Source organism: Heterodontus francisci, chromosome 44 (assembly GCF_036365525.1).
Source record: "Heterodontus francisci isolate sHetFra1 chromosome 44, sHetFra1.hap1, whole genome shotgun sequence".
In the NCBI taxonomy this organism is placed as follows: domain Eukaryota; kingdom Metazoa; phylum Chordata; class Chondrichthyes; order Heterodontiformes; family Heterodontidae; genus Heterodontus; species Heterodontus francisci.
Genome location: NC_090414.1, coordinates 14,047,883 through 14,075,673, shown reverse-complemented (window position 1 = coordinate 14,075,673; position 27,791 = coordinate 14,047,883). Strand labels below are relative to the sequence as shown.

General features: G+C 45.9%; 1 protein-coding gene across 5 annotated transcripts in view; it reads right to left on the bottom strand.

The window, feature by feature from the left end:
- Window positions 1-27,791, bottom strand: part of LOC137355917 (pyruvate carboxylase, mitochondrial-like) — a 1,077,083-nt gene that overhangs the window by 359,457 nt on the left and 689,835 nt on the right. For all 5 annotated transcript variants that reach the window (XM_068021564.1, XM_068021567.1, XM_068021566.1 and 2 more), the window contains one exon: window positions 5,564-5,708. In XM_068021564.1, the coding sequence (XP_067877665.1) occupies window positions 5,564-5,708 (145 nt within the window). The remainder of the gene's footprint in view (window positions 1-5,563; window positions 5,709-27,791) is intronic.

The window sequence follows — 27,791 nt, the reverse complement described above, 5'->3', positions numbered from 1 at the left end:
ATAAAATTAGAGCAAGGGCCGTTCAGGAGTGAGATCAGGAGGTTGTTCTTCACGGAAAGGGTGGTGGAAATGGGTATGAGTGCGTGTATGAATGGGCACATATGCATGGACACCTCCACTGTCTCTAAATTACCAGACCACTTGTTCTCATCCAGTACCAGATAAGCAGAAATATCCGCCACCTAAATATTGGGAAGACCGAAGCCATTGTCTTTGGTCCCCACTACAAACTCCGTTCCCGAGCCACCGATTCCATTCCTCTCCCTGGCAAATGTTTGAGGCTGACTGTTCGCAATGAGTTACTGACCACATAGAATTCTTTGAGGAAGTAACAAAGTTGATTGACGAGGTAAGGGCTATAGATGTCATATACATGGACTTCAGTAAGGCGTTTGATAAGGTTCCCCATGGTAGGTTGATGGAGAAAGTGAAGTTGCATGGGGTCCAGGGTGTACTAGCTAGATGTATAAAGAAGTGGCTGGGCAACAGGAGACAGAGAGTAGCAGTGGAAGGGAGTTTCTCAAAATGGAGACGTGTGACCAGTGGTGTTCCACAGGGATCCGTGCTGGGACCACTGTTGTTTGTGATATACATAAATGATTTGGAGTAAAGGATAGGTGGTCTGATTAGCAAGTTTGCAGACGACACTAAGATTGGTGGAGTAGCAGATAGTGAAGGGGACTGTCAGAGAATACAGCAGAATATAGATCGATTGGAGATTTGGGCAGAGAAATGGCAGATGGAGTTCAATCCGGGCAAATGCGAGGTGATGCATTTTGGAAGATCCAATTCAAGAGTGAACTATACAATAAATGGAAAAGTCCTGGGGAAAATTGATGTACAGAGAGATTTGGGTGTTCAGGTCCATTGTTCCCTGAAGGTGGCAACGCAGGTCAATAGAGTGGTCAAGAATGCATAAGGCATGCTTTCCTTCATCGGACCGGGTATTGAGTACAAGAGTTGGCAGGTCATGTTACAGTTGTATAAGACTTTGGTTCGGCCACATTTGGAATACTGCGTGCAGTTCTGGTCGCCACATTACCAAAAGGATGTAGATGCTTTGGAGAGGGTGCAGAGGAGGTTCACCAGGATGTTGCCTGGTATGGAGGGCGCTATGAAGAGAGGTTGAGTAGATTAGGATTATTTTCATTAGAAAGACGGAGGTTGAGGGGGGACCTGATTGAGGCGTACAAAATCATGAGAGGTATAGACAGGGTGGATAGCAAGAAGCTTTTTCCCAGAGTGGGGGATTCAATTACCAGGGGTCACGAGTTTAAAGTGAGAGGGGAAAAGTTTAGGGGGGATATGCGTGGAAAGTTCTTTACGCAGAGGGTGGTGGGTGCCTGGAACGCGTTGCCAGCGGAGGTGGTAGACGCGGGCACGATAGCATCTTTTAAGATGGATCTAGACAGATACATGAATGGGCAGGAAGCAAAGAGATACAGACCCTTAGAAAATAGGAGACATGTTTAGATAGAGGATCTGGATCGGCGCAGTCTTGGAGGCCGAAGGGCCTGTTCCCGTGCTGTAATTTTCTTTGTTCTTTGTTTGTTCACATACTCACACCATCACGAAGTCCACCTATTTCCACTTCCACAACATCGCCCAATTCCACCCCGGCTTCAGCGTATCGGCTGCTGACTCTCATCCATGTCTTTGTTACCTCTAGACTTGAATATTCCAACTCACTCCTGGCTGGCCTCACTCATTCTACCTTCCATAAAGTTGAGGTTATCCAAAGCTCTGCTGCCTCGTGTCCTAACTTGCACCAAGTCCCGTTCCCCGATCACCCCCATGCTCACTGACTTACATTGGCTTCCAGTTCAGCAACGCCTCCATTTTAAAATTCTTAACCTTGATTTCAAATCCCTCCAGGGCCTTGTCCCACCCTATCTCTCCAACCTCCTCTCGCCCAACAACCCTCCGAGATGTCAGCATTCCTCCAATTCTGGCCGCTTGAGCATCCCCCGATTTTAATCGCTCTACCATTGACGGCCACACCTTCAGCTGCCTGGGGCCCTAAGCTCTGGAATTCCCTCCCTAAACCTCTCCGCCTCCCTCTCTCCTCCTTTAAGAAGTTCCTTAAAACTGACCTCCTTGAACAAGTTTTTGGTCGCCTGTCCTAATACCTCCTTATATGGCTGTGTCAAATTTTGTTTAATAACGCTACTGTGAAGCACCTTGTGATGTTTTATTTATTTTATTTAGAGATACAGCACTGAAACAGGCCCTTCGGCCCACCGAGTCCGTGCCGACCATCAACCACCCATTTATACTAATCCTACATTAATCCCATTACCCTCTCACATCCCCACCTTCCCTCAATTCCCCTACCACCTACCTATACTAGGGGCAATTTATAATGGCCAATTTACCTATCAACCTGCAAGTCTTTTGGCTTGTGGGAGGAAACCGGAGCACCCGGAGAAAACCCACGCAGACACAGGGAGAACTTGCAAACTCCACACAGGCAGTACCCAGAATCGAACCCGGGTCGCTGGAGCTGTGAGGCTGCGGTGCTAACCACTGTGCCGCCCATTTACTATGTTAAAGATGCTGTTTTGATACAAGTTGTAGTTTTGTGTGTGTGTATATGTGTGTGTGTTCATGCATTATATCTATATTTTAGATGAGCACTGACACAAAATGGAGAGTATCCCGTCTACCCTTTTCACCAAGGATGGGTCTGTGGTCTGTGGTAAAGAGGATGAACCTATCTTCAAAAAAGGGAGTCTCAGCCTTGAAAAGACAAAACTAGTATGCCCACATCAGTTAAAACATGAGCCCTTCACTCACTGTCCAAGTGCTCCTTTGAAGAAACACACAGGCCGACACACAATTTAAAAATTCATGTCTCACTCTACATTGTGTAACCTCTCATTACTCAGCTGTTAGTTCTGCCTTGGGCAGGGAAAGCTCATTTTGGGCCAGTGGTAATTTAGTAAAGAGCTGGTGATGGACCAGTGTCACAGATTCACGTCCTCACTCGCTGACAATCTCCCACACACTGCTCACGTCTTGTGTTGGGGGTTTTTTTTTTAAATGATTCAGGGCTCATTCTGGCCAGACATTATTATTTTTGGATTGGCCGACAGTCAGCATTCTATGAATAAGGCAATGTCTTTTACACAGAATTCCTGTCCAATCGGGGGCACTGATACAGACAGCCCAAATAGTTCAGACTGACAGAGAGCAGGCCAAGCTCGGGCAGAGCTGGACTGCTTTGTGTGGTATCAATACTCCAGCTTGGATGCTGAAATGACGCCATGAGAGTTCAACTTGTCTGGTGATAGAGGGGCTTCCACGCCCCAAAATTCAGCTCTTGTCCTCTCCCCACTGGTGCCCCTCCCTACCTCAGCCCTTTCAACTCAGCCCCAATTCCCGGAGGGCTCTCAAGCCCAAAACCCTATCCTCGATGTCCTCCTGAGCTGAACTACAAAGCCCAGAACAGTTCCCTTACAGCCTTTTCCCACATGATCCCTGTCACCTACCTTCAATCTCTTATCATTCTGTGCAGCTGGGCTTTAGAGCATGGGTAACAATCAGGAAACTTTACTGAGCCACAGGGTAAAAGGTGACATGGTGAGGCGGGCACTGACCAAACCAAGGTAAAGAAGTAGACACCACATGAGAAAACAGACAGCGTGGGGGAGAGAGACGGAGACAGAAAGAGAGACGTATAAAGAGAGAGAGAAACAGCGAAACGGACAGAGAGAGAGAAACAGACAGACACAGGGAAACAGAGAGGGGCACACAGAGAGAAAGACAGAGAGGGAAAGAGAGAAAGACAGACAAGACAGAGGGAGAGAGAGAGAGAGAGAGAGAGACAGATACACAGAGGAAGACAGAGAAACACAAACAGAGAGAGAGAGGCAGAGACAGACAGAGAGAAAGACAGAAAGAGAGGTACAGAAAGACAGAGAGACAGAGTGAAATAGACAGTGAGGGACAGAGACAGACAGAGAGAGAACAAAAGAACGACAGAGAAAGCAATGCGGAAGGAGGTAGAGAATCGGAGAGAAAGAGATACATTGCCGGAAGAAGGTTTCTCAAATGTTTCTCTGAACACCACCACAGGGGACTAACTAGTGAAAGTTCCTGAGTTTCTTTCCTGTTCTGTTAATTAAATTCCTTTAATTTCCTCCCCCAGCACATTGCCTGCAGCAGCACTCCGTTTGCTTTAGCTGCTCTGCTGTAATCATTTATGGTTTAAAAATGTCACTGTAAATGAATCATTAATGTTGCCCAGTCTCTCTCCCAGTTTACCTATCAGCTCTGTAGCACAGATGATTGTTTTTCTGTAAGAGTGTAGCACCCTATCACACTGCAAGATCTCACAGCACTTCATGCAATGAATCACCAGGTGCAGACTTTCAATTATTCTTTCTGCTCTTTCTACTCTTGGTTTTGTACTCTGGCTAATTTAGGAGCTATCAGTCCCACCCTGAATGTTATATTGCTTTTAATATCAGCATTGTCCTTCCCTTCAACCCACTAAACAAATTAAAAACAGGCCTGTCAAATTACAGGCGTAAATCATGCCCACATCGAACATGAGCAGAAGATCTTTCTGTTCCCTACTCCTCCTCCCTTCCAATTTCCATGCACTATTCTTCAACTGAGATATTAAGCATTGGGAAGACCAAAGCCACTGTTTACAGTCCCCACTACAAACTCCATCCCTCCCCCTGGCCATTGTCTGAGGTTGTATCCTTAGTGCCTTTTTGACCCTGAGCTGAGCTTCCGTCCCCATATCCTCTCCATCACCAAGACTGCCTACTTCCACCTCCGTAACATCACCTGTCTCCGGCCCTGCCTCACCCTCAATACTTACCTCAGCACTCATCTATTCCAATGCTCTGCTAGCTGCACTTCCATATTGCAACTTTCTGTAAACGCGAACTCGTACAAAGCTCACATCTAGTCCCATTCACCCACCACCCCCGTGCTCACTGACCTACTTTGGCTCCCGATCTGATGATTTGAAAATTCTCATCTGTGTTTTCAAACCCCGCCATGGCCTGCCCGCTCCCTACCTTTGTAACCTCCTCCAGCCCAACAACCCTCCGAGACCTCTGCCCTCCTCCAATTCTGGTCTCTTGTGCATCCCCCGATTCCCATCGCTCCACCATTGGCGGCCGTGCCTTCAGCCGCCCGGGTCCCAATCTCTGGAATTCCCACCCTAAACCTCTCCGCCTCTCTTTCCTCCTTTAAGACGCTCCTTAAAACTGACCTCTTGAACAAGTTTTTGGCCACCAGCCTTGATACACTGCTCTCCTTTCTGCTTCCTAATTTTGAATCCTTTACAAGGGTCTCCAGGGCGCGGAGGAGAAAGGGACGTCAAACTAAAACAAACTGATCAAAACCCACATCGACGTAACACCACTGAGGACGCCCCCACCCTGCAACCTACTGGTGAAAGGCTAAAGAGCAGAGAAGCAAGCCTGAGACTAATAGAAATTAGCCGATTCTCCCAGCTGCTTGCCAGCAATGGGAGACAAGTGACTTGAGCAACAGCCAAAGTATAAAGGAGGATGGGGTGAGCGGCGTGCTGAAATCTTACCGAGGTAATGGAGCAGCTTCTGAGCTCGGTTCTGCACTGGTCTTAGGAGGATAAGGTCAGGGTTCTCATCTATAAACTGAGTGTCCACAATGCCGTACAGAAACTGGTCGTTGCTGAGCACATTCTGTAGGAATGGAATATTGGTCTGAAAGACAGGAACAAGGAAAGGGAGAGGTTAATCTAGAACTGTGCACCATATGCAAAACTTTTTGTATATCATAGACCATGAACTTAGTACACACACACACGCACACACACACACACACACATTAATGATACCTCCTTCATCTCATCCAAACCCCGCTGTCCATGTCCTTATTTGCACCTCGTCACATTCACCCATCAACCCTGTGCTCACTGACCTACAATGGCTCCCGGTCCTCCAATGCCTCAAATTTAAAACTCCCACTCTTGTTTTCAAATCCCTCCATGGCCTCGCCCACTCCCTATCTCTGTAACCTGCTCCATTTCTACAACCCTCCGAGACATCTGCACTCCTTCAATTCTGGCCTCCTGTGTGTCCCTGATTTTAATCGCTCCACAGCTAACTGGATGATACATGGATGATAGTAGAATGAAGGGTATGCAGGTAGTTTGATCTTAGAGTAGGTTAAAGGGTCGGCACAACATCGTGGGCCGAAGGGCCTGTACTGTGCTGTACTGTTCTATGTTCTATGTTCTACCACTGGGTGACTGTCCCTTCAGATGCCTAGGCCCCACGCTCTGGAATTCCCTCCCTAAGCCGTTCTGCCTCTCTACCTCTCCCTCTCTCTCTCTTCCTTTAAGATGCTCCTTAAAACCTATCTCTTTGGCCAAGATTCTGGTCACCTGTCCGAATATTTCTTTACGTGGGCTGGGGTCAAATTTTGTTTGATAAGGCTCCCGTGAAGCAGCTTGGGGCATTTTACTACATTAAAGGTCGTTGTTGTTGTATAACCTGACTTTCATTATGAAAAGGAAATGGAAACACAGAACTCTAAAATGATGAGAAACTCACACACCACAGATCGACAATCGAAGGCCTAGGCATGGAATTAGATGCTTGGATTCACTGGATTCCTGATTTGTACGTTCACTTGTGAGCCCTTGTTCATCTCCTGTAAGTTAGTATTCCTATTAATTCGGAGGGGGATTTCAACAGAAGGACGGCAGTTACCTCTGAATCCCTGTACATCACCACCTGATCCACCACAAATCTGTGCTGTATGATTCAAGGATTACGAAGGGGATCCTACCCAACTAATTCTGCCACGTTATTGTGCAAAAACCCCACAGGTAACCCGCAAGGTACAGCTGGGACTACAAAGAGCCATGGAACCTGTGGGCGGAGTGCATCATGATCAGAAACGTGAGTATGCTGCCTCACATTCATGGTCAATAATTCCCTTCTAGGCCCATGGTGTCAACACTTGAAACACTCACGTCAGAATCTGCAGGGCTCAAGTATTTTTTTTTTTTTTAAACAGACTCTGTAGGACTGTGTAAAAGGCCACAGGTATTATCCTGCCTGTCAACCAAATCAAACGGCCAAGGAACGTAATAAATGTGATGTGGGATGGTGGGACTGCATTAAAAAGGAATGACCGTCTGCTGGGCACTCATGCCATTAATATTAAACCACAAATTCAATTACTCCATGTCATAGAGATCATAAAATAGCTACAAACAGAGAGATTTTCCTTTCAATTATTCCTGGTATTGCAACTCTTCCCCCTTCCCCCACCAACCAGGCCTCTGAAAATAGAAAAACAAATATTATTTTGGCTGTTGACTCCTTCTGACCATTTCTTGAATACATGAAGTGATTATTTGGATATATTTTAATTCCATCTCCACTCTGTATCGGCACCTCAGACAGGTGGTGGTGGCGGCGGGGGTTGGGGGGGGGGGTGGGTGGGGAGAGATGTCTCTGGTTGTCGTCATAGATATACAAGATGTAATGAGTGACTCACAAGGCTCTGTGCCAGGCTCTTGATTCTAGGAATCGGCACGACACTGCTACAAACACCTCCAACTGGTGCCCAGCTGAGAACTAGCGACCGAGGAACAACTCATCCAGCCCACACACATCAAAGGTGAAGAAGTGGCCTGAGCCAGACTTGGAAATCCTCTGTTACAGGACCAGCACTAGCTTGCTTGAGCTTGCAGCCTCTCGGAGATAAAGTAAATAATGTATGTGGGAGCTTTTAAATAGATGATAGTTGAAGGGCTGTGCCTAAAATAAGAAGGCATTCAGAAGGAGGTCGGTGAGTTCATCGAATAGATGGCAATGTTGGTTATACTTTAAGGTATGAAGGCATGCAGAAATTAGAAACAGCTTGGGAAAATGTGGACCTTGGATAGACGATGGATAAACAGATAGATCCTAGATGGATGAACGATAGATTCAGGATAGGCAATGCATAGATCCAGGATAGGCAATGGATAGATCCAGGGGAGGCAATGGATAGATCCAGGGGAGGCAATGGATAGACAATATATCGATCCTGAATTGATCCTAGATAGACAATGGATAAATCCCAGATCGATCCTGGTTAGACAATGGTTACATCTTGGATAAATGGCTAAACTGGCAAGCCCACAGGGAGCTCTGGGTCTCACTTGTGGATGAAATGGAGGTGTTCAAATTCCCTTATTGGCGTTCGCTCCTCCCAGTGTGGAGGTCACATTGAGGGTCGTGAATACAATTTTGTAGAATGGAGAAAGCAGATGTAAATTGCTGCTTCACGTGGAAGCAGGTGAATGCACAGGTTGTGCACCTGCTTTGAATTACATGAGAAAAGGGGAACGAACATGAGTATTGTGGAAGTTACACTCCCTCTAGAAAGCAGAGAGGGGAGGGGAGAGGAGGGGAAGATGTGTTCAGTGGTGGGATAGAGTTGTAGGTGGTGAAAATGGTGGAAACTGAGGTAGCGAGGGTGGGCGGCCTGATGAGATGGAAGCTGAAAACAGGGTGCTTTTGGGAGAAGGGGGGTGGGAACAGAGACACGGAATATGACGGTTATGGTCAAGGGCTCTGGTGAGCGATGTGGAGGGGAAACTTTGACCGGGGTGGGGAGGGGGCGGGGATTAGAATATTTAAGCTCCTGTGTGGGGCAGAGATTCATCAAAGCTGGTGTGAACAAGACAGAGAAATTAGGAGAAAGGAGCAGAGTGCTAAAAAGTGTTATGAACACTGGACCTTGTAACATGATTACGTTTTTAAAATTGTGATTTTTAAAAGTTCAAGATGGAGTCCAGAAGGTCAGGTAACCTCACATACGAAAGGGCAAGATAGAGGTCGCGGTTACCAGGACAACAGAGAACCCTGATCAAAAAGACTATCTTTTGAAAACTGAGACCGCAGAGCTAACACCTGAAGAATAATGGGTTTTGTCCTCCCAGACTTTTGGGTCATAAAACAAGCAGTCAGAAATTCAGAAGATGTAAGGGTACCAGGCAGCTGTTAACACCTGGGAACAATGGGAGCACCAGGTGGTTCTGTAGAATTAGACTTCTGGACTTTGCATATTGAAGCCACACTATTGACTTTTGAGACCAGATAAATTTGACAGACTTTCTGAAGGCAGACAGGCTGCAAGAGAAGAAACCCTGGCTGGAAGAAAGGAAGACAACCAGCAGTTGCAGTTCAAGGGAGAGAAAAAGAGAGAGAGCGAAAGGGGACACCTGCTCTCTGAAGATATACAGCGAGAGGCTGTGAGGACTTGAACCTGTTGGAAAGTTGTGGTGAAGTAAAAAGACCAACGCCATCACCTGAAATCACGCCATTCACGGATGTCCAGTTCGAAAGTGCTCGGAACAGAGCAAAGAGGGCATCGATTTGAGGAAGGTATTGGAGATCCAACACATTGCAACTGTGAGGAATTAGGGACTTGTAACCACAAAGGATTTTGCCATCAAAAAGGACTGTGCATTGAGGTCATAGAGAGATACAGCACTGAAACAGCCCCTTCGGCCCACCGAGTCTGTGCCGACCAATGACCACCCATTTATACTAATCCTACATTTAATCCCATATTCCCTACCACATCCCCACCTTCCCTCAATTCTCCTACCACCTACCTACACTAGGGGAAATTTACAACGGCCAATTTACCTATCAACCTGCAAGACTTTGGCTGTGGGAGGAAACCGGAATACCCGGCGGAAACCCACGCGGTCACAGGGAGAACTTGCAAATTCCCCACAGACAGTGCCCAGAACTGAACCCGGGTTGCTGGAGCTGTGAGGCCACTGTGCCGCCCACGTATTTTATTAAGTCTTCAAGTATTTTATTTAGTAAAAAAAGTACCTTTCTGTGTAAATTGGGGTATCAGCTACTTACAAGTACTATCTGGATAATGGGGATTTCTTTTAGTTTGGTTGTTATAACACAAGTCTTAAAACGTGAAATCTTGTCGTGTAATCCTTTAAGTTGGTCGGGGGTTCATATCTCAGATTTTTCACGTCAAGGAACTCACTGAGGCCGAAACAATAAGGCAACAGGATAACAAGCGAGCTCCAGGTAAGTCTTGGAATTGTTGCCTTTTCATCGATATTGAATAGAAGCCCAATCAAGGGAAAGAAAAGTCAAGGAAGGGCAGAGTCTGAAATGGACCACGTGGAGGTGATGAACTGATGGGAGAGGGGTGAATGAAATTCTCAAAATTAGAGTGACAGCAGGAAGCACATCTACACAGTCATCACTCTAACACCAAGAAGTAACAGCAAAGGGACTCTCAATAGGCTTTCCATATCTCCGACAACAAGACAGCCATAGCTACCATGCAGGCTACCATAGCAACACTGTTTGGAGAAGGTGAGTGGAATTAGAAGGCGAGAACATATTCAGCAAAGTGAAGGCTGGTGGACAGGTCACTGGGCCAAGATCACAATAAGGAAACTGATAGGTCACTTAGAACGATAGGTTCACTCCATTACTGTTACAAAGAATTACAGACCACTCAGCCTAACTGGTCTCTATGTTTATATGCCACATGAGTCTCCTTGCATCCTATCTATCTCATCATATCTTTTTACTCCCTTGTCTCTCATGCACTCATCCAATTTTCTTCTCTAAGCATCCCTACTGTTAGATTGTAGGGATGTCATGCTGTAAGAATATTCTCATCCTTGCCTGGTTGTTTCTCACAATTTCCATGTGACACAGTGAGATTCCAGCTAGGAGAAGAGTCCATGGAACCTGGCCTACAGAACAACCCAGCCTTTTCCTGACCCTGATCCTGGATCTAAGACCCCGGCAGCCCCTTTCCGAATAGGATAGAGGGAGGATGGGAAAGAAAATCAGTGAAGACTCTAGTAACATGACCCCTGCAAAGAGATGACCGTAAAAGATGCAGTCCCCAACTCTCAAACAAGTGACACGTTGGAAGGTACAAAGAGCGAGGCACTGAAAGGACCGTGGAGAGATAACAACCAAGACGAATGATCAAACTGCATGAGGGGTTTTGATAGAGTAAATAGGGAGAAACCGTTCCCACTGGCAGAAGGGTCAGTAATCAGAACACACAGAATGAAGGTAATTGGAAAAGGGAGGTGAAGAGACAATTGTGTTATGCAGCGAATTATGATCTGAAATGCGCTGTGTGAAAAGGAGGTGGAAGAGATTCAATAGCAACTTTCAAAAGACAATTGGATAAATACTTGAAAAGGGCAAAGAATGGAGACTGTGGGGAAAAAGCAGTTAGATACTTTTTAGAGAATTGGCACAGGCATGATGGGCCGAATGGCCTCCTACTTTGTTGTACTATTCTATGAGTAGTGCATGCATCTACAACTCTATTATTGGGCTGTTGGCGAATAAACAGATGTATTCATCAAAGACCTTGTTAACATGCTGCAGATACTCATGACTGAAAGTCAAACACAGGGCAGGAAAGCATCTCTCTATCCGCCACCGTCATTAATCCCATCCTACACCAATGTACAGGACTCACTAAATAATGCTTGAAAGGCAGGATGGTTACCAGTTTCATGCAGGAGGTGATATTTTGAGTCATTGCTTCAGTGTCGAAAATAGCTGCTTTTATGAAGCACCACTAACCCTATCCTACTCATGCTCTCTACCTGTGACACAAACACAAAGATGACTGCCAAATATGTTTAATCCAATTGTGTTTGAGTTGAAGCAACAAGGATTTTGTTTCAAAGGCAGAACAAATTAATTACATAGATTCATCACAGAAACACATGATCCACATGAGCCTCCTCCCACTCCTCTTTATCTCCCCCCATCACCATCTCCTTCTATTCCTTTCTCCCTCGTGTGTTTATCCAGCTTCCCTTTAAATGCATCGATACTATTCACCTCAACCACTCCCTGTGGTAGCGAGTTCCACATTCTCCCCACTCGCTGGGGAAAGGAGTTTCTCCTGAATTCCCTATTCTGTTTTCACTCACGGTCTCTAGTTTTGGTCTCCCGACAAGTGCAAACACCTTCTCTACGTCCATCCTTCCATCATTTGAAAGACATCTATCAGGTCACTCCTCAGCTTTCTCTTTGCTAATGAGAACAGTCTGAGCCTGCTCAGCCTGATATTGGATAATTGCCAGTCACATTAACAACTCATAACAACTGCTTTCTATCACCACAAGAAACATAAGTTTTAACAACCATGGTTGAGATAAACTTTGATCAAAATTCATAAAATGCACCGTGCTATAATGTATTCTAAAGGCCACCAACTAGTGGGAAAGAATTGGGGAACAAATCAGCATGGAAATTATAGACAGTTGCAAAAGCCATAGAGTAGTTATAATGAGGGACTTTAATCATCCTATTATAGATTGGGATAGTAATAGTGTAAAGGGCAGTGAGGGCCAAGAGTTTCTAGAATGTTTTTCGGAGGATTTTCTAGATCAGGAAGGAGGCATTACTGGATCTGGTTCTGGGGAACGAGGTGGGTCAAGTGTCAGTCGGGGAACATTTGGGGGAGAGTGACCATAGTATCATAAGGTTTAGCTTCGCTATGGAAAAGGACAAGGCGCAATCCAGAGTAAAAATAACTAATTGGGGGAGGGCCGTTTTCAGTGGGGTGAGATTGGATCTGGCCCAGGCAAACTGGAATCAAAGACTGGCAGGAAAAACTGTAATGGAACCTTTGAAGAGGAGAAAGTTCCGGTACAGTCAACATACATTCCCCAAGGGGGAAAGTTAAAACAAACAAAGCAATAGCTCCCTGGATGGAGATAGAGAATAAGGTGAAGCAGGAAGAGGAGATGCCAGGTTAACAATATAAGTGAGAACCAGGCTGAATACAGAAAGTTCAGAGGGAAAGTGAAAAGAAATAAGAGAAGAAAAGAGAGAGTATGAGATGAGACTGGTCGATAACATAAAAGGGAAATCAAATGTCTTCTACTGGCATGTAAATAGTACATGGGTAGTTATAGGAGTGGGGCCAATTACAGGATCTATGCATGGAGACAGAGGGCGATGCTGAGGTACTAAATGAGTGCTTTGCATCTGTCTTTACCAAAGAAGACGCTGCCAAAGTTACAGTGAAAGAGGAGGTAATTGAGACACTGGATGGGCTAAAAACTGATAAAGAGGAGGTATTAGAAAGGCTGGCTGTACTTAATGTTGGTAAGTCACTAGGATCGGATCAGATGCATTTGAGGGAAGTAAGGGTGGAAATTGTGGAGGCACTGACCACAATCTTCAAACCCTCCTTAGATATAGGGTGGTGCCAGAGGACTGGAGAATTGCAAATGTTACACACATGTTCAAAAAAGGGTGTAAGGAATAAGCCCAGCAACTGCAAGCCTGTCAGTTTAACTTTGGTGGCGGGAAAGCTTTTAGAGACAATATCACAGGACAAAATTAAGAGTCACATGGACAAAGGTGGATTAATTAGGGAAAGCCAGGACGGATTTGTTAAGGGAAAATAGTGCTTAACTAACGAGTGATTTTGTTTTGATGAGGTAGCAGAGATGGCTGATGTGGTGCACATGGACTTCCAAAAGGTGTTTGACAAAGTGCCACATAACAGGCTTGTCAGCATAACTAAGACCCATGGAATAAAAGATACAATGGCAGCATGGATACAAAATTGGCTGAGGGACAGGAAACAGAGTAGTGGTGAATGGTTGTTTTTCAGACTGGAGGAAGGTATTACAGTAGGGTTCCCTGGGTCAGTATTAGGACCACTGCTTTTCCTGATATATATTAATGACCTTGATGTGGGTGTGTCGGGCACAATTTCAAAATTTGGGGAATGACACAAAACTTGATAGTATTGTAAACTGTGAGGAAGGTAGCAATAAAATTCAAGAGAGCACAGACACCTGGTGGAATGGGCAGACACATGGCAGATGAAATTTAATGCAAAGAAGTGTGAAGTGGTACATTTTGGTGGGAACAACAAGGAGGCAATATAAAGTAAAGGGTACAGTTCTAAAGGGGGTGCAGGGGCAGAAGGAGCTGGGGGTGCCATGCCAGCGTTCTGCCCAAGCACAGATCCTCTGCTCTTCATCTCCATGCAGGAGAGATGAGCATGACTAGGGAACAAGATATATGAGGTGGTTTCCTGTTGCCCTTCTCAGACTGGAACGGGAACTGAACCCACACTGTTGGCATTGTTCTGAACCACACGTTAACCAATCTAGCCAACTGAGCTACCCTGCCGACCCAGGGGGTATATGTGCACAAATCATTGAAGGTGGCAGGGCAGGTTGGGAAAGTGGTTAATAAAGCATACGGGATCCTGGGCTTTATAAATAGATGCACAGATTACAAAAGCAAGGAAGTTATGATGAACATTTATAAAACGCTGGTTCGGCCTCAACTGGAGTATTGTGCCCCAATTCTGAACAGCACACTTTAGGAAAGATTTGAAAGCTTCAGAGAGGGTGCAGAAAAGATTTACGAGAATGGTCCCAGGGATGAGGGACTTCAGTTATGTGGATAGATTGGAGAAGCTGGGGCTGTTCTCCTTAGAAAAGAGAGGTTTGAGAGGAGGTTTGATAGAGGTGTTTAAAATAATGAGGGAAGTAGACAGAGTAGATAAGGAGAAACAGTTTTCATTGGCAGAATGGTCGAGAACTGGAGGATGCTGATTTAAGGTGATTGACAAAAGAACCAAAGGTGACATGAGGAAAAATTTTCTTGCACAGCGAGTGATTAGGAGCTGGAATGTACTGCCTGAGTGTGGGTGGAGGCAGTCAATCGTGGCTTTCAAAAGGGAATTGGATAATTATCTGAAGAGTGTTTTGCAGGGAAAAGACAGGGGAGTGGGATTGGCTGAATTGCTCTTACAGAGAGCCGACAAGGATATGATAGGCTGAATGGCCTCCTTCACTGACTGTGTGGTCATTCAGGAGGTCACAGACTGTGGGGTCACTCAGGTCACTGACTGTGTGGTCACTCAGGAGGTCACTGACTGTGTGGTCACTCAGGGGATCACTGGCTGTGTGGTCACTCAGGTCACTGACTGTGTGGTCACTCAGGTCACTGACTGTGTGGTCACTCAGGAGATCACTGACTGTGTGGTCACTCAGGAGATCATTGACTGTGTGGTCACTCAGGAGGTCACTGACTGTGTGGTCACTCAGGTCACTGACTGTGTGGTCACTCAGGAGGTCACTGACTGTGTGGTCACTCAGGAGGTCACTGACTGTGTGGTCACTCAGGTCACTGACTGGTCACTCAGGTCACTGACTGTGTGGTCACTCAGGAGGTCACTGACTGTGCGGTCACTCAGGTCACTGACTGTGCGGTCACTCAGGTCACTGACTGTGCGGTCACTCAGGTCACTGACTGTGCGGTCACTTAGGAGGTCACTGACTGTGCGGTCACTCAGGTCACTGACTGTGCGGTCACTCAGGTCACTGACTGTGCGGTCACTCAGGTCACTGACTGTGCGGTCACTCAGGTCAGTGACTGTGCGGTCACTCAGGAGGTCACTGACTGTGCGGTCACTCAGGAGGTCACTGACTGTGTGGTCACTCAGGAGGTCACTGACTGTGTGGTCATTCAGGTCACTGACTGTGTGGTCACTCAGGTCACTGACTGTGTGGTCACTCAGGGGGTCACTGACTGTGTGGTCACTCAGGGGGTCACTGACTGTGTGGTCACTCAGGTCTCTGACTGTGTGGTCACTCAGGTCTCTGACTGTGTGGTCACTCAGGTCTCTGACTGTGTGGTCATTCAGGTCACTGACTGTGTGGTCACTCAGGAGGTCACTGACTGTGCGGTCACTCAGGTCACTGACTGTGCGGTCACTTAGGAGGTCACTGACTGTGCGGTCACTCAGGTCACTGACTGTGCGGTCACTCAGGTCACTGACTGTGCGGTCACTCAGGTCACTGACTGTGCGGTCACTCAGGTCAGTGACTGTGCGGTCACTCAGGAGGTCACTGACTGTGTGGTCACTCAGGAGGTCACTGACTGTGTGGTCACTCAGGAGGTCACTGACTGTGTGGTCATTCAGGTCACTGACTGTGTGGTCACTCAGGTCACTGACTGTGTGGTCACTCAGGGGGTCACTGACTGTGTGGTCACTCAGGGGGTCACTGACTGTGTGGTCACTCAGGTCTCTGACTGTGTGGTCACTCAGGTCACTGACTGTGTGGTCACTCAGGAGGTCACTGACTGTGTGGTCACTCAGGTCACTGACTGTGTGGTCACTCAGGTCACTGACTGTGTGGTCACTCAGGTCACTGACTGTGTGATCACTCAGGAGGTCACTGACTGTGTGGGCATTCAGGTCACTGACTGTGTGGTCATTCAGGAGGTCACTGACTGTGTGGTCACTCAGGTAACTGACTGTGTGGTCACTCAGGAGGTCACTGACTGTGTGGTCATTCAGGTCACTGACTGTGTGGTCACTCAGGTCACTGACTGTGTGGTCACTCAGGAGGTCACTGACTGTGTGGGCATTCAGGTCACTGACTGTGTGGTCATTCAGGAGGTCACTGACTGTGTGGTCACTCAGGTCACTGACTGTGTGGTCACTCAGGAGGTCACTGACTGTGTAGTCACTCAGGAGGTCACTGACTGTGTGGTCACTCAGGAGGTCACTGACTGTGTGGTCACTCAGGAGGTCACTGACTGTGTGGTCACTCAGGAGGTCACTGACTGTGTGGTCACTCAGGAGGTCACTGACTGTGTGGTCACTCTGGAGATCACTGACTGTGTGGTCACTCTGGAGATCACTGACTGTGGTCACTCAGATCACTGACTGTGTGGTCACTCAGATCACTGACTGTGTGGTCACTCAGGAGGTCACTGACTGTGTGGTCACTCTGGAGGTCACTGACTGTGTGGTCACTCAGGAGGTCACAGACTGTGTGGTCACTCAAGAGGTCACAGACTGTGTGGTCACTCAGATCACTGACTGTGTGGTCACTCAGGAGGTCATTGACTGTGTGGTCACTCAGGAGGTCATTGACTGTGTGGTCACTCAGGAGGTCATTGACTGTGTGGTTATTCAGGGGATCACTGGCTGTGTGGTCACTCGGGTCACTGACTGTGTGGTTATTCAGGGGATCACTGGCTGTGTGGTCACTCGGGTCACTGGCTGTGTGGTCACTCGGGTCACTGGCTGTGTGGTCACTCGGGTCACTGGCTGTGTGGTCACTCGGGTCACTGGCTGTGTGGTCACTCAGGAGGTCACTGACTGTTTGGTCAGTCAGGAGGTCACTGACTGTGTGGTCACTCAGGAGGTCACTGAATGTGTGGTCTCTCAGGAGGTCACTGACTGTGTGGTCACTCAGGAGGTCACTGACTGTGTGGTCACTCAGGTCACTTACTGTGTGGTCACTCAGGAGGTCACTGATTGACCAGTTTGCCAGACCATTTTTCTTCATTTACAAGCCTCTGACTGCTGCTGAATTGGCCAATTGATCTGCGGGATTTAGAATCATTGAATGATTACCAACACACAAGGAGGCCATTCATCCCATCATGTCCATGCCAGCTCTCTGCAAAAGCAACTCACCTAGTGCCACAGCCCAACCTTTCCTTATAGCCCTGCAAATCGTATCTCTACAGATACTTATCCAATACCCTTTTGAAAGCCATGATTGAACCTGCCTCCATCCCACACTCGGGCAGTGCATCCAGATCCTAACCACTCGCTGCATAAAATGATTTTTCCTCGTGTCGCCGTTGCTTCTTTTGTCAATCAACTTAAACCGGTGTCTTCTGGTTCCCAACCCTTCTGCTTATGCGATTCCAGTCCAATCCTTTACAATTCCTTAACAAGCACAGCACATGATTTACTAAAGTTCCTGAGTGCCACCTTGTGAGGTTCAATTGACCCGAAGCAGCTGAAATGATAATAATTGTTGCAGGGCTCCAGGTTCCTGCACCTTCACACTGGCAGTCCAGGAGCTCATGCTGAACCCGATGTCCTGCTGTGATCTCACAAATACCTGCCAGGTAAAGCCAGGTCTATCAAAGAGGTGACGTGTTCCTGGTAATTGAGGATTTAGGGATGGAGGACAGTTGCTGATGGTGCGAATCCCTTTGTAATCATTAACAAACACACTCCTCCTGGAACAACTTCTCCATTTTTAAGTCAAGATTTCCACACACACAGTTGCAGCAGCAATCTCTTTATGATTATGAGATTTTAAGCAGCCTTAAATTTGACTGCGCAACACGCACGTACCCAGCTGGAGTGAGTGTTTGTGATCCAGTTGAACAATTTGCTCTTTTTAATTCAAGAACACTCAGCCTGCACACAGATAGTAATTTGCCATTGTGTGTTGTGCCAGTAAAGTATCCTGGCAATCTCTCTCTACTAATCAAAAAAAAACAGCAAGTCATAGAATCTTACAGCCCAGAAGGAGACCAAAGCTGACTATCCAACTAGTCGCACTTCCTGATATCCCTGAAATCTTTTGCTTTTCTAGTATTTATCTAACTCCCCTTTGAAAGTTACTCCTGAATCTGCTTTCAGGCACTGCATTCCAGATCATCACAACTCACAGTGCTTCGGATGGGCTCTAACCAGAGCTCTGGACAACTGAAGCATAATTCCATCCCCGTCTTTTTTTGCATTCCAGCCCCTTTGAGATAAAAAGCCAACAATCCACCGGCCTTTTTGGTCGTATTTTGGCGCCTGTATCCTAGATTTTACTGACTTCTGCACCTGGACGTCTTTTTGCTCCTCCACAGTTCCGAGCTTCCCACCATTTGGAAAATATTCCGATTTGTCTTTCTCTGATCTCAAATGGATGACCTCATACTTCCTTTAGAATGAACGCCATCTGCCACAGTTTTGCCCACTCACTTAGTCGATGTCTCTTTGTAACTTCCTACTCGAATTCACATAGCGTGCTGTGCCTCCTAACTTGGTGCTAGCTGTAAAATTGGGTAGACAACTCTCTATTCCTTTCTTCAAGTCAATGATAAATATGGTGCAGGTGAGATCCTATTCCCTTTATCCCTACTCTGTCAACCAACTAGCAACCCATGTCACAATGTTACCTCCAATTCCACACCATCTAATTTTTGCTAATAATCTCTCACATGGAACAAGGTCTTTCCGGAATAAAGTGTCTTCTAGATGCCCATATCGGCAACATCCGTAGACACTCCCCTGTCCACTGCGTTAGCGGCCTCCTCAAAACTCAGATATAGCCTAACCCTTCACAAATCCACACTGACTCTCTCTGACCAGCTCAACCCTGTCCAAGTGCTCAGCCACTCTGTCCCTGACGACAGATTCCAATAACCTCCCCTACTCGTACCTCCTCGGCAAACGGAACAGTTTTACCCACAGGACCGTCCCTTTGTGGCCCTGCAGGAGTTACTAAAACAAATCCTGACGTGAAGCAATCTGATTCCCACTGAAGATCTAGGAACATCAAATGAAATAACAAAACGGACACAGGAAAGGTGAAGAGTAAAATATCAGGCAATAGTTAAAGATCAGCCTTTTACATCTGAAGAATGATGATGCTAGACAATAGATTGCCTGGGAAGGATGCTGAAACAATGTGACGACATCCCTGGCTCAGTCAGTATCTCTTTTGCCCGAGTCAGAAGGTCTGCTACACAGGTTGTGAAAGGTGCTATAGCAAGCAAGTCTCTCTAAATGAGTTCAAAGGACAACTAGATTTGTTTCTGGAGGGAGAAGGGATATGATAAGAAAGAGAACAGGATTGATCTACAAACAGGGAGCAGACCTATTTGAACTCAATTCCTTTTTCACAGCTCCTAAAATGGAAACTGTGCAACTCCCCAAACAGAGCAAGTTTCCAATCCCAGCCTGGAATGTCAAGGAGGAACAGAATGAACTGAGAAAAACGAGGAGTTAAGATGATGTCTGTTGGCATTGGGTTCAAGGGCTGCATTGTCATTGGTCATGGGTAACAAAACTGCCTTTGAACATGGCAACAGGAGGAGGTCTCCAATTTTAATCGCTCCACCATTGGCGGCCGTGCCTTCAGCTGCCTGGGTCCTAATCTCTGGAATTCCCTCCCTAAACCTCTCCGTCTCTCTCTCCTCCTTTATGATGCTCCTTAAAAAATATCTCTTTGCCCAATATTTTGGTCATATCCCCTTATGTGTCTCCGGATCAAATTTTGTTTGAAAATGTCCCTGTGAAGCACCTTGGGATGTTTTATTATGTTAAAGGTGCTATATAAATACAATTGTTGATGTTGCTGTCATTCAACCCCCTTAATCTTCTATGCTTGAGGAATCAGAGAACCGATCAGAGAGAGGGGGAAAAAAGGAGAAAGGAAGAGAAACAGTGGCTTTAAACTTGATGAAGGAGAATAAATGTGTCAAGAACCACCCCTCCCACCCCGTGTGCTATTTCCTGTCACCAAAAGTCATTTATTTATTTGTACAGCCTAAAGAGTTCACTCAGCAAAGAGAGCTCTGAGCAAAATTGAAGTCAATCGTTTGGACATAACTTAATTAAAAATTATTATACATCATTTTATTACAGTACATTTAGGAGGCCCTTAGGCAATACGTGCTGGTGGAACCAGACCTCCATTTAATCAGAAGCACTGGGACGTAATCAGTCATGACACCGGGACAGGAATTGAACACCCATGACAACACGTCTTAGCCCATTTTTAAAGTTCTGCAACACATTTGGTAAACCTGAACAGAGACATAATGATCCAACTGTGTGCATGGAATACAAATTCAAGCAGATTAACCAATTCATCGTGGAACGATGCTACACTGTACCATAAATGGAGGAAGCAATTATATAACCCGAGTTGCAATGCATCGTAACATTACTACAATCATCTTTTCATTAATAAATCTGTCATCTCTGGCGATAAAGATCACTTCTTACAAAAGGTCGGTCCTGCACTGAATTGTCAGGGTCAGAGTGATCTCCTGGACTATTTTCGATCACCCCTGGCGGGGTGGGTGGAGGAAGGGGTAGGAAGGAATTTCCCAGATTTTGCCCACAAATTTGTGGAAAATATTTAGAGGGCTGTGGAGAAACGGCAAGGGGGTGGGATGAATTGGAGAGCTCTAACAAGGAGCTGGCACAGGCATGATGGACTGAATGGCCCCCTTCTGTGGTGTATCAGTCCATGATTCTAAATTGGCCTGGTTTGAAATTGGGTTTTCGCCTCCCCCCGGGAGATCACAGGGTTTTCGGGTGGGGGTGGAGAGGGTATATATCGTGAAACACAAGGCACCAGAATTGTGTGGGATGGGTTAATGGACCCAGAGGGTCTTTTCCTGTCTGTCTTTGTCTGTATGTAACGGCCCTACCAAACAGTCCTCAATAATATCAGACACCAACAGCTAATCTGGGAGGTAGAATGACACCTACAGGAAACGCACCCTGGCCCAAAGCTTCACAAGCAGACAACAGTCTTCTTAAGAATATGTATAGTGTTAAATCCTTTCAAAAAAATGTTTTCCTCATTGTGAATTTTGTGTTCATCACAACGCATTATGGAGAATTTATTTCCAGCATCCAGAGTCAGCAGCAAACACTCCCAGATCAGGTACAGCACGGGGTTAGATACAGAATAAAGCTCCCTCTACACTGTCCCATCAAACACTCCCAGCACAGGTACAGCACGGGGTTAGATACAGAGTAAAGCTCCCTCTACACTGTCCCCATCAAACACTCCCAGGACACGTACAGCACGGGGTAAAAAAAAACGGGGTTAGATACAGAGTAAAGCTCCCTCTACACTGTCTCATCAAACACTCCCAGGACAGGTACAGCACGGGGTTAGATACAGAGTAAAGCTCCCTCTACACTGTCCCATCAAACACTCCCAGCACAGGTACAGCACGGGGGTTAGATACAGAGTAAAGCTCCCTCTACACTGTCCCATCAAACACTCCCAGCACAGGTACAGCACGGGGGTTAGATACAGAGTAAAGCTCCCTCTACACTGTCCCCATCAAACACTCCCAGGACAGGTGCAGCACAGGGTTAGATACAGAGAGTGGTTCCAAGGATGCGGGACTTCAGGGACATGGATAGAATGAAGAAGTTGGGGTTATTCTCCTTAGAGGAGAGAAGGTTGAGAGGAGATTTGATAGAGGTGTTCAAAATCTTGAGGGGTCTAGACACCATAGATAGGGAGAAACTACTCCCATTGGCGGAAGGATCGAGAACCAGAGGACACTGATTTAAGGTGATTGACAAATGTAGCGAGTAGTTCGGATCTGGAAAGCACTGCCTGAGAGTGTGGGGGAGGCAAAAACAATCGAGGCTTTCAAAAGAGAATTAGAGTCACACTTCCCCATGCTTTTGTTACACTCCTGGGATTTTATATGGTAAGAAGGAGCAGTCAGGTCCACTGCTGCCTCAAAGGCAAAAGCACTTTGGCCAACAGAAGGCCATGAAGCACTTTGGCCAACTCGTGTCAAGGAAAACAACAGAAGGCCATGATGACCCACGATGAGGGCCCTACCAAATTCACGGCTGTGAAAAATGGATCACGGACAGTGAAATCTCAGGTCCCCTGTGAAATCAGCCATTTTTGCAAACTTGCCGTGTTTTACTCATTTACACAAGGCTCACCTTGCTGATTGCTGGGCCTGTTGTGAACATCGCGTGTTTTAATGATTGACACCAGGCTCATCTCGCTGATTGGTAGATGAGGGAGAGTTTCCAGTGCAGTTTTGAGAGAAGCAGTCTCCAGCATTAGCAGACAAGTGGGAATGCCAGAATGAGCAAATCAAAAATGGCCACGGCCATTACTGCAGCAGGTCAAGTGAAAGAACTTGGAAGCCAAATTCTGCACACCGATGGTGATATACTGTTTACATAAGGTGCAATGTTTCGTTGAATCATACACAGTGGGCAATGGTTCAGTGCCACTTAGAGTCCGAAGGCTCGCAGCAGAAAGGGAGCATCCGACACTGCACTGCTGGAAAACGAACGTGCAAAAAAAAACAAGCGACAATTTCATCTCTTTTTAAGACATCCACAGAGAGCTCAGAAAATTGTCAGTTGGTTACAATGGAGCTTGTGGATGCTTTTGCAAGCGGCAACATACCATTGGTAAAACTTGAACACCCAAAGCTGCAGGGATTCATTCAATGTAATCTGCAAAATGGTGGTTGCTTGCCAAGTGCAAATAAACTACGACAAGATTACCTACCTACGAAGATTTTTGCTCCTACGTATTGTGAGGAGATGAAACTCAGATTAACGCGCGTGAGTTGTCTGACAATTCCAACAAACTCTGTGGATGCGGAGAGAGTTGTGTCTAGTCATGGACACATGTTCACAGCTCAGAAACAGGGAATGACGAAAGAGATAGTTGCAGGTTGCTCCTTGCTCACATTCAGCCACTGGCTTCAGTGAGTAAAGAATGCGACCTGTTTATACTCAGCATTTTACTATAGTTTTTGAGTTGTCATGCTCGGCTCCTGCCTGCCAAAAATGAGGCACATCAATTTGGTCATCAACACTGATTCTTAACTGTTGTTGGAGCGATGAAATGACTTGTTAAATAGATCAGCCGTGGCTGAAATTTTTTTTTACATACTAACAGACATCGAAGGTGAGGAAGCGCATTCCAGGGCCTGCTAAGGAGGATGCACTCCACAAGGGCCAGGAGTGGTTAGACCAGCTGGCCACATGACTAACTGACTGCTGCAGGGTTTTCTCTTGAACTGGCCACAGAGAGTTTGAACTCAGAATGACTGTTTGCTCCTGGATTAAGAAGATCTCTCCTGTCTGCTCCCATCTCTTTCTCACAAGCGTCTGAATCCACTGAAGACACTTGAACCCCAAGAGAGAAAAGTCTCCTACAGTGAACAAGGTTTGAGAAGAATACTAAGCCCCAACGAAAAGCAAGATCTACCTCCAATCAAGGACTCTACAGTGAGCTTGAAGAACCGTAACAACAACTCCTCAGATATTGCCTCAAACTTTCCACTTTATTTTTCTTCTGCTCTTTTCTGTCTCTATTTGCACGTGTGTATCGCGTATGCATGCTAGCATGGACGTGTTGTGTATCCGTAGGCGTTAACTGAATTGGAGTTTAAGTTTAATAAATTTCAACTTTTCTTCTTTAAACCTAAGAAAGCCTGTTTGTGCTGGTTTCTTTGCCTTATAATTGGAAAGCGGTGAACAAGGATTCACCAAGGGGGAGCTAAAAAACACGGTGTATTTAAAATTAAACCCTGTTACGGTAAGACTAGGTGAAGGCTGAAAGGAAACCCTAGACCTCTTTCTCACCAGATCGTAACAGAGTATACAATAAATGCCATTTGAAACCAGAAACCTGCCTTGTCTTTATTTTGTTTTAAATAGATCATTTTCATGGTTTGTTGCAACACCGTGAAATTTACAATTTAAATGCGTGAAATTGTAAAATTCATGATTCTCAAAATGCTGTGACTGTGAAATTTGTAAAACTGGACTATGAATTAGGTAGGGCCATGATGCACCTTAATATCCACCCCACACTGAGGGAGTGCTGCACTGTCAGAGGTGCCATCATTCAGATGCAAACCTAAACCAAGACCCCGGTTTGCTCTGTTGGGTGGACGTAAAAATCCCACAGTTACTATTCGAAGAACAGCAGGGCAGTTGGAGGGGGTGCAGTGCAGATTTATCAGAATTAAAAAAAAAAAATTCTTTCACGTGATGTGGGTGTCACTGGCAAGGCCAGCATTTGTTACCCATCCCTAATTTCCCTTGAGAACTGAGTGGCTGAAGGAGCAGTTAAGGTCTGCAGAGCATTAGCCTGGGCCTCTGAACTACTAGTTCAGTGACATTACCACTAAACCACCATCTCCCCTTGGACTCTACGGGTTAAATTACAAGGAGAGATCACACAAACTAGGGTTGTATTCCCTGGAATTTAGAAGATTAACGGGTGATTTGATCGAAGTTGATAAGATATTAAGGGAAACAGATGTAATAGATAAAGAGCAGTCAGTTGGGAAATCTAGGACTAGGGGACATCATCAAAAAATCAGAAGACCACCATTCTAGAGTGAAATTAGGAAACATTTCTACACGCAAAGGGTGGTAGAAGTTTGGAACTCTCTCCCACAAATGTCAGTGGATGCAAGTCTAGTATTAAATTTAAATCTGTAATAGTTTTTTTATTAACTAAAGGTATTTAGGGACATGGAAGTATATTGATTTAGGTAAATAAAAGCAAAATATTGCAGATGCTGGAAACCTGAAATAAAACCAGAGAGTGCTGGAAATACTCAGCAGGTCTGGCAGCATCTGTGGAGAGAGAAGCAAAGTTAGTGTTTCAGGTGTGCAACCTTTCATCAGAATTGGCAAAGGTTAGAAATGTAATAGGTTTTAAGCAAATAAAGCAGAGCGGGGAGGGAAGAAAACAAAAGGGAAGGTGTGTGACAGGACCTGCTGGGTATTTCCAATACTTTCTGGTTTTATTTGGATTTAGGTCACAGATAAGCCATGATCTAATTGAACGGCGGGGGCAGAACAGACTCGAGGGAGTAAACGGCCTAGTCCTGTTTCTATGCTTCTAAATTCTCCAATGTGCCTGGCCAATATTTATCTCTCATATTGCTGTTTGTGTGATCTTGCTGTGAGCAAATTGGTTGCTGTGTGTCTTACGCTACAAGTGACTGCACTTCACAAGTACTTCAGTGGCTGTAAAGCGTTTTGGAACGTCATGAGGTTCTGAAAGCCACTTTGGAATACAAGATCTTTCTTTCTTCAACAAATAAGCATTTTATGGCAACAGAAAATAGAAATTAAGGAAATTTTTTTAAAAAGACTGAACAACCAATTAAAACTACATATTTCAAATTAAATTACGAATGTCACAATCTCTGTAGTCTGTTCTCTGGCTCGTTCTATTATTTCTGTGTAATGAATCCTGACAGATTTACCAACCTGTTTCAGGATTTCCAGTTTAAGTCTTTGCTTGCCTGCAGGGAAGCCCCAAAGGGCCACATGCAGCTTTAATCAATAGTGAACACTCTTTAGATTACAGATCAAGACCAGGTGTCAACACACACTCACAGACTAATCCAGGATTAGCAAAAGTCCTCACAGATTGATCAATTGTTGCCCTGTTTCATTTCATGATGGTGACATCCTCTTTTAATTAGAAGTTCGACTGTCCTGTGGAATTGGGGTCCTGGGCAATATTCAGCTTTCTCAAAGGACGTCATAAGATCAGGGGCCCACTGCTGGGCACTGAAGTGTTAACAACCCACTTGATATAAAGAACAAACTTGCATTTCCATAGCACCTCAGGACATCCCAAAGCGCTTTATAGCCAATGACGTTCTTTTGAAATGTAGTCACTGTTGTAATGTAGGAAACATGGCAGCCAATTTGTGCACAGCAAGATCCCACAAGCAGCGATGTGATAACGACCAGATAACCTGCTTTCCAGTGATATTGGCTGAGGGATAAATATTGGGCCAGAACACGGGGAGAACACCCCCTGCTCTTCTTCAAATAGTGGCCAAAGGATCTGTGACGTCCACCTGAGAGGGTATACGGGGCCTTGGTATAATGTCTCATCTGGAAAACAGTGCAGCCTTTAATGTAGTAAAATGTCCCAAGGCACTTCACAGGAGTGTCATATTAGGATAGGAGACCAAAAGCTTGGTCAAAGAGGTAGGTGTTAAGGAGTATCTCAAAGGAGGAGAGGGAGAGGTGGAGCGACGGAGTGAATTCCAGAACGTGGGGCCGAAACAGCTGAAAGGATTTCTCTACAGGGATCCAGCAAAGACTCAATGGGCTGAGTGGCCTCTTCCCAGACTGCAATGGTGGAGCGGTGAAAATGAGATTTGTGCAAGAGGCCAGAATTGGAGGAGCACAGATATCTCAGAGTGGCACACGACGCGATAAAGCAGAGGTGCAATGCGGAAAGGGATTCTGAGTGAGATGAATGATGACTGCATTCGGTCAGATGGTTTCTCAAAACTGGCCTTTGACTATCGCTGTCCCCACCCTCACTGTCACTTGGAACTGATCCATAAACACGCCAACAACTGCAGCACAGATCAGCAGTCTGACCGGGAGAAGTCAGGAGCATGTATAGCAACACAACTCCAGGTATCCATATGTAAACTACTGAAATACATCGAATGGAGCAGGTCATTCAAGACTACCAGGTCCAGGCTTCCCATGAGCCGCCTCCCATCCCTTGTCATCTCACCCTACCAGCATATCCTTCTAGTCCTTTCTCCCTCATGGGTTTGTCTCGCTTCCCTTCAACGAATTGGTGCTATTCACTTCAATTACCCCTTGTGATAGCAAACTCCAGATAAAATCACCTTTGGTGGGTTTCGTTTCAGTGTCTCGGGATACTCATCGCCCACCGGTGCCTTATTTATCGGCTTCTCATTTCCACGGCTACCTGAAGAACAGTTAATTGGTTAACGCCAGCTGTTGGATGGTGTGAGAAAGAGCTGTGCTTCTGGCTGACCATTCGCGCAGCTCACACCATCTGCCTGCTCTCAATTCTCTTTTCTCCTTCTGTTTAATTCATGCCCTCGGACTCATGGATTAAACATCTAAAAAGACCCAACTGGACCAGCTTAGCGACAAAACGGTAGCTGGAGGACAACTCAATGCAACGATGCACACAACGTACTGCCTGTGTGGAGTTTGCAAGTTCTCCCTGTGTCTGCGTGGGTTTCCTCCGGGTGCTCTGGTTTCCTCCCACATGCCAAAGACTTGCAGGTTGATAGGTTAATTGGACATTATAAATTGCCCCCAGTACAGGTAGGTGGTAGGGAAATATAGGGACAGGTGGGGATGTGGTAGGAATGTGGAATTAGTGCAGGATTAGTATAAATGGGTGGTGGATGGTCGGCACA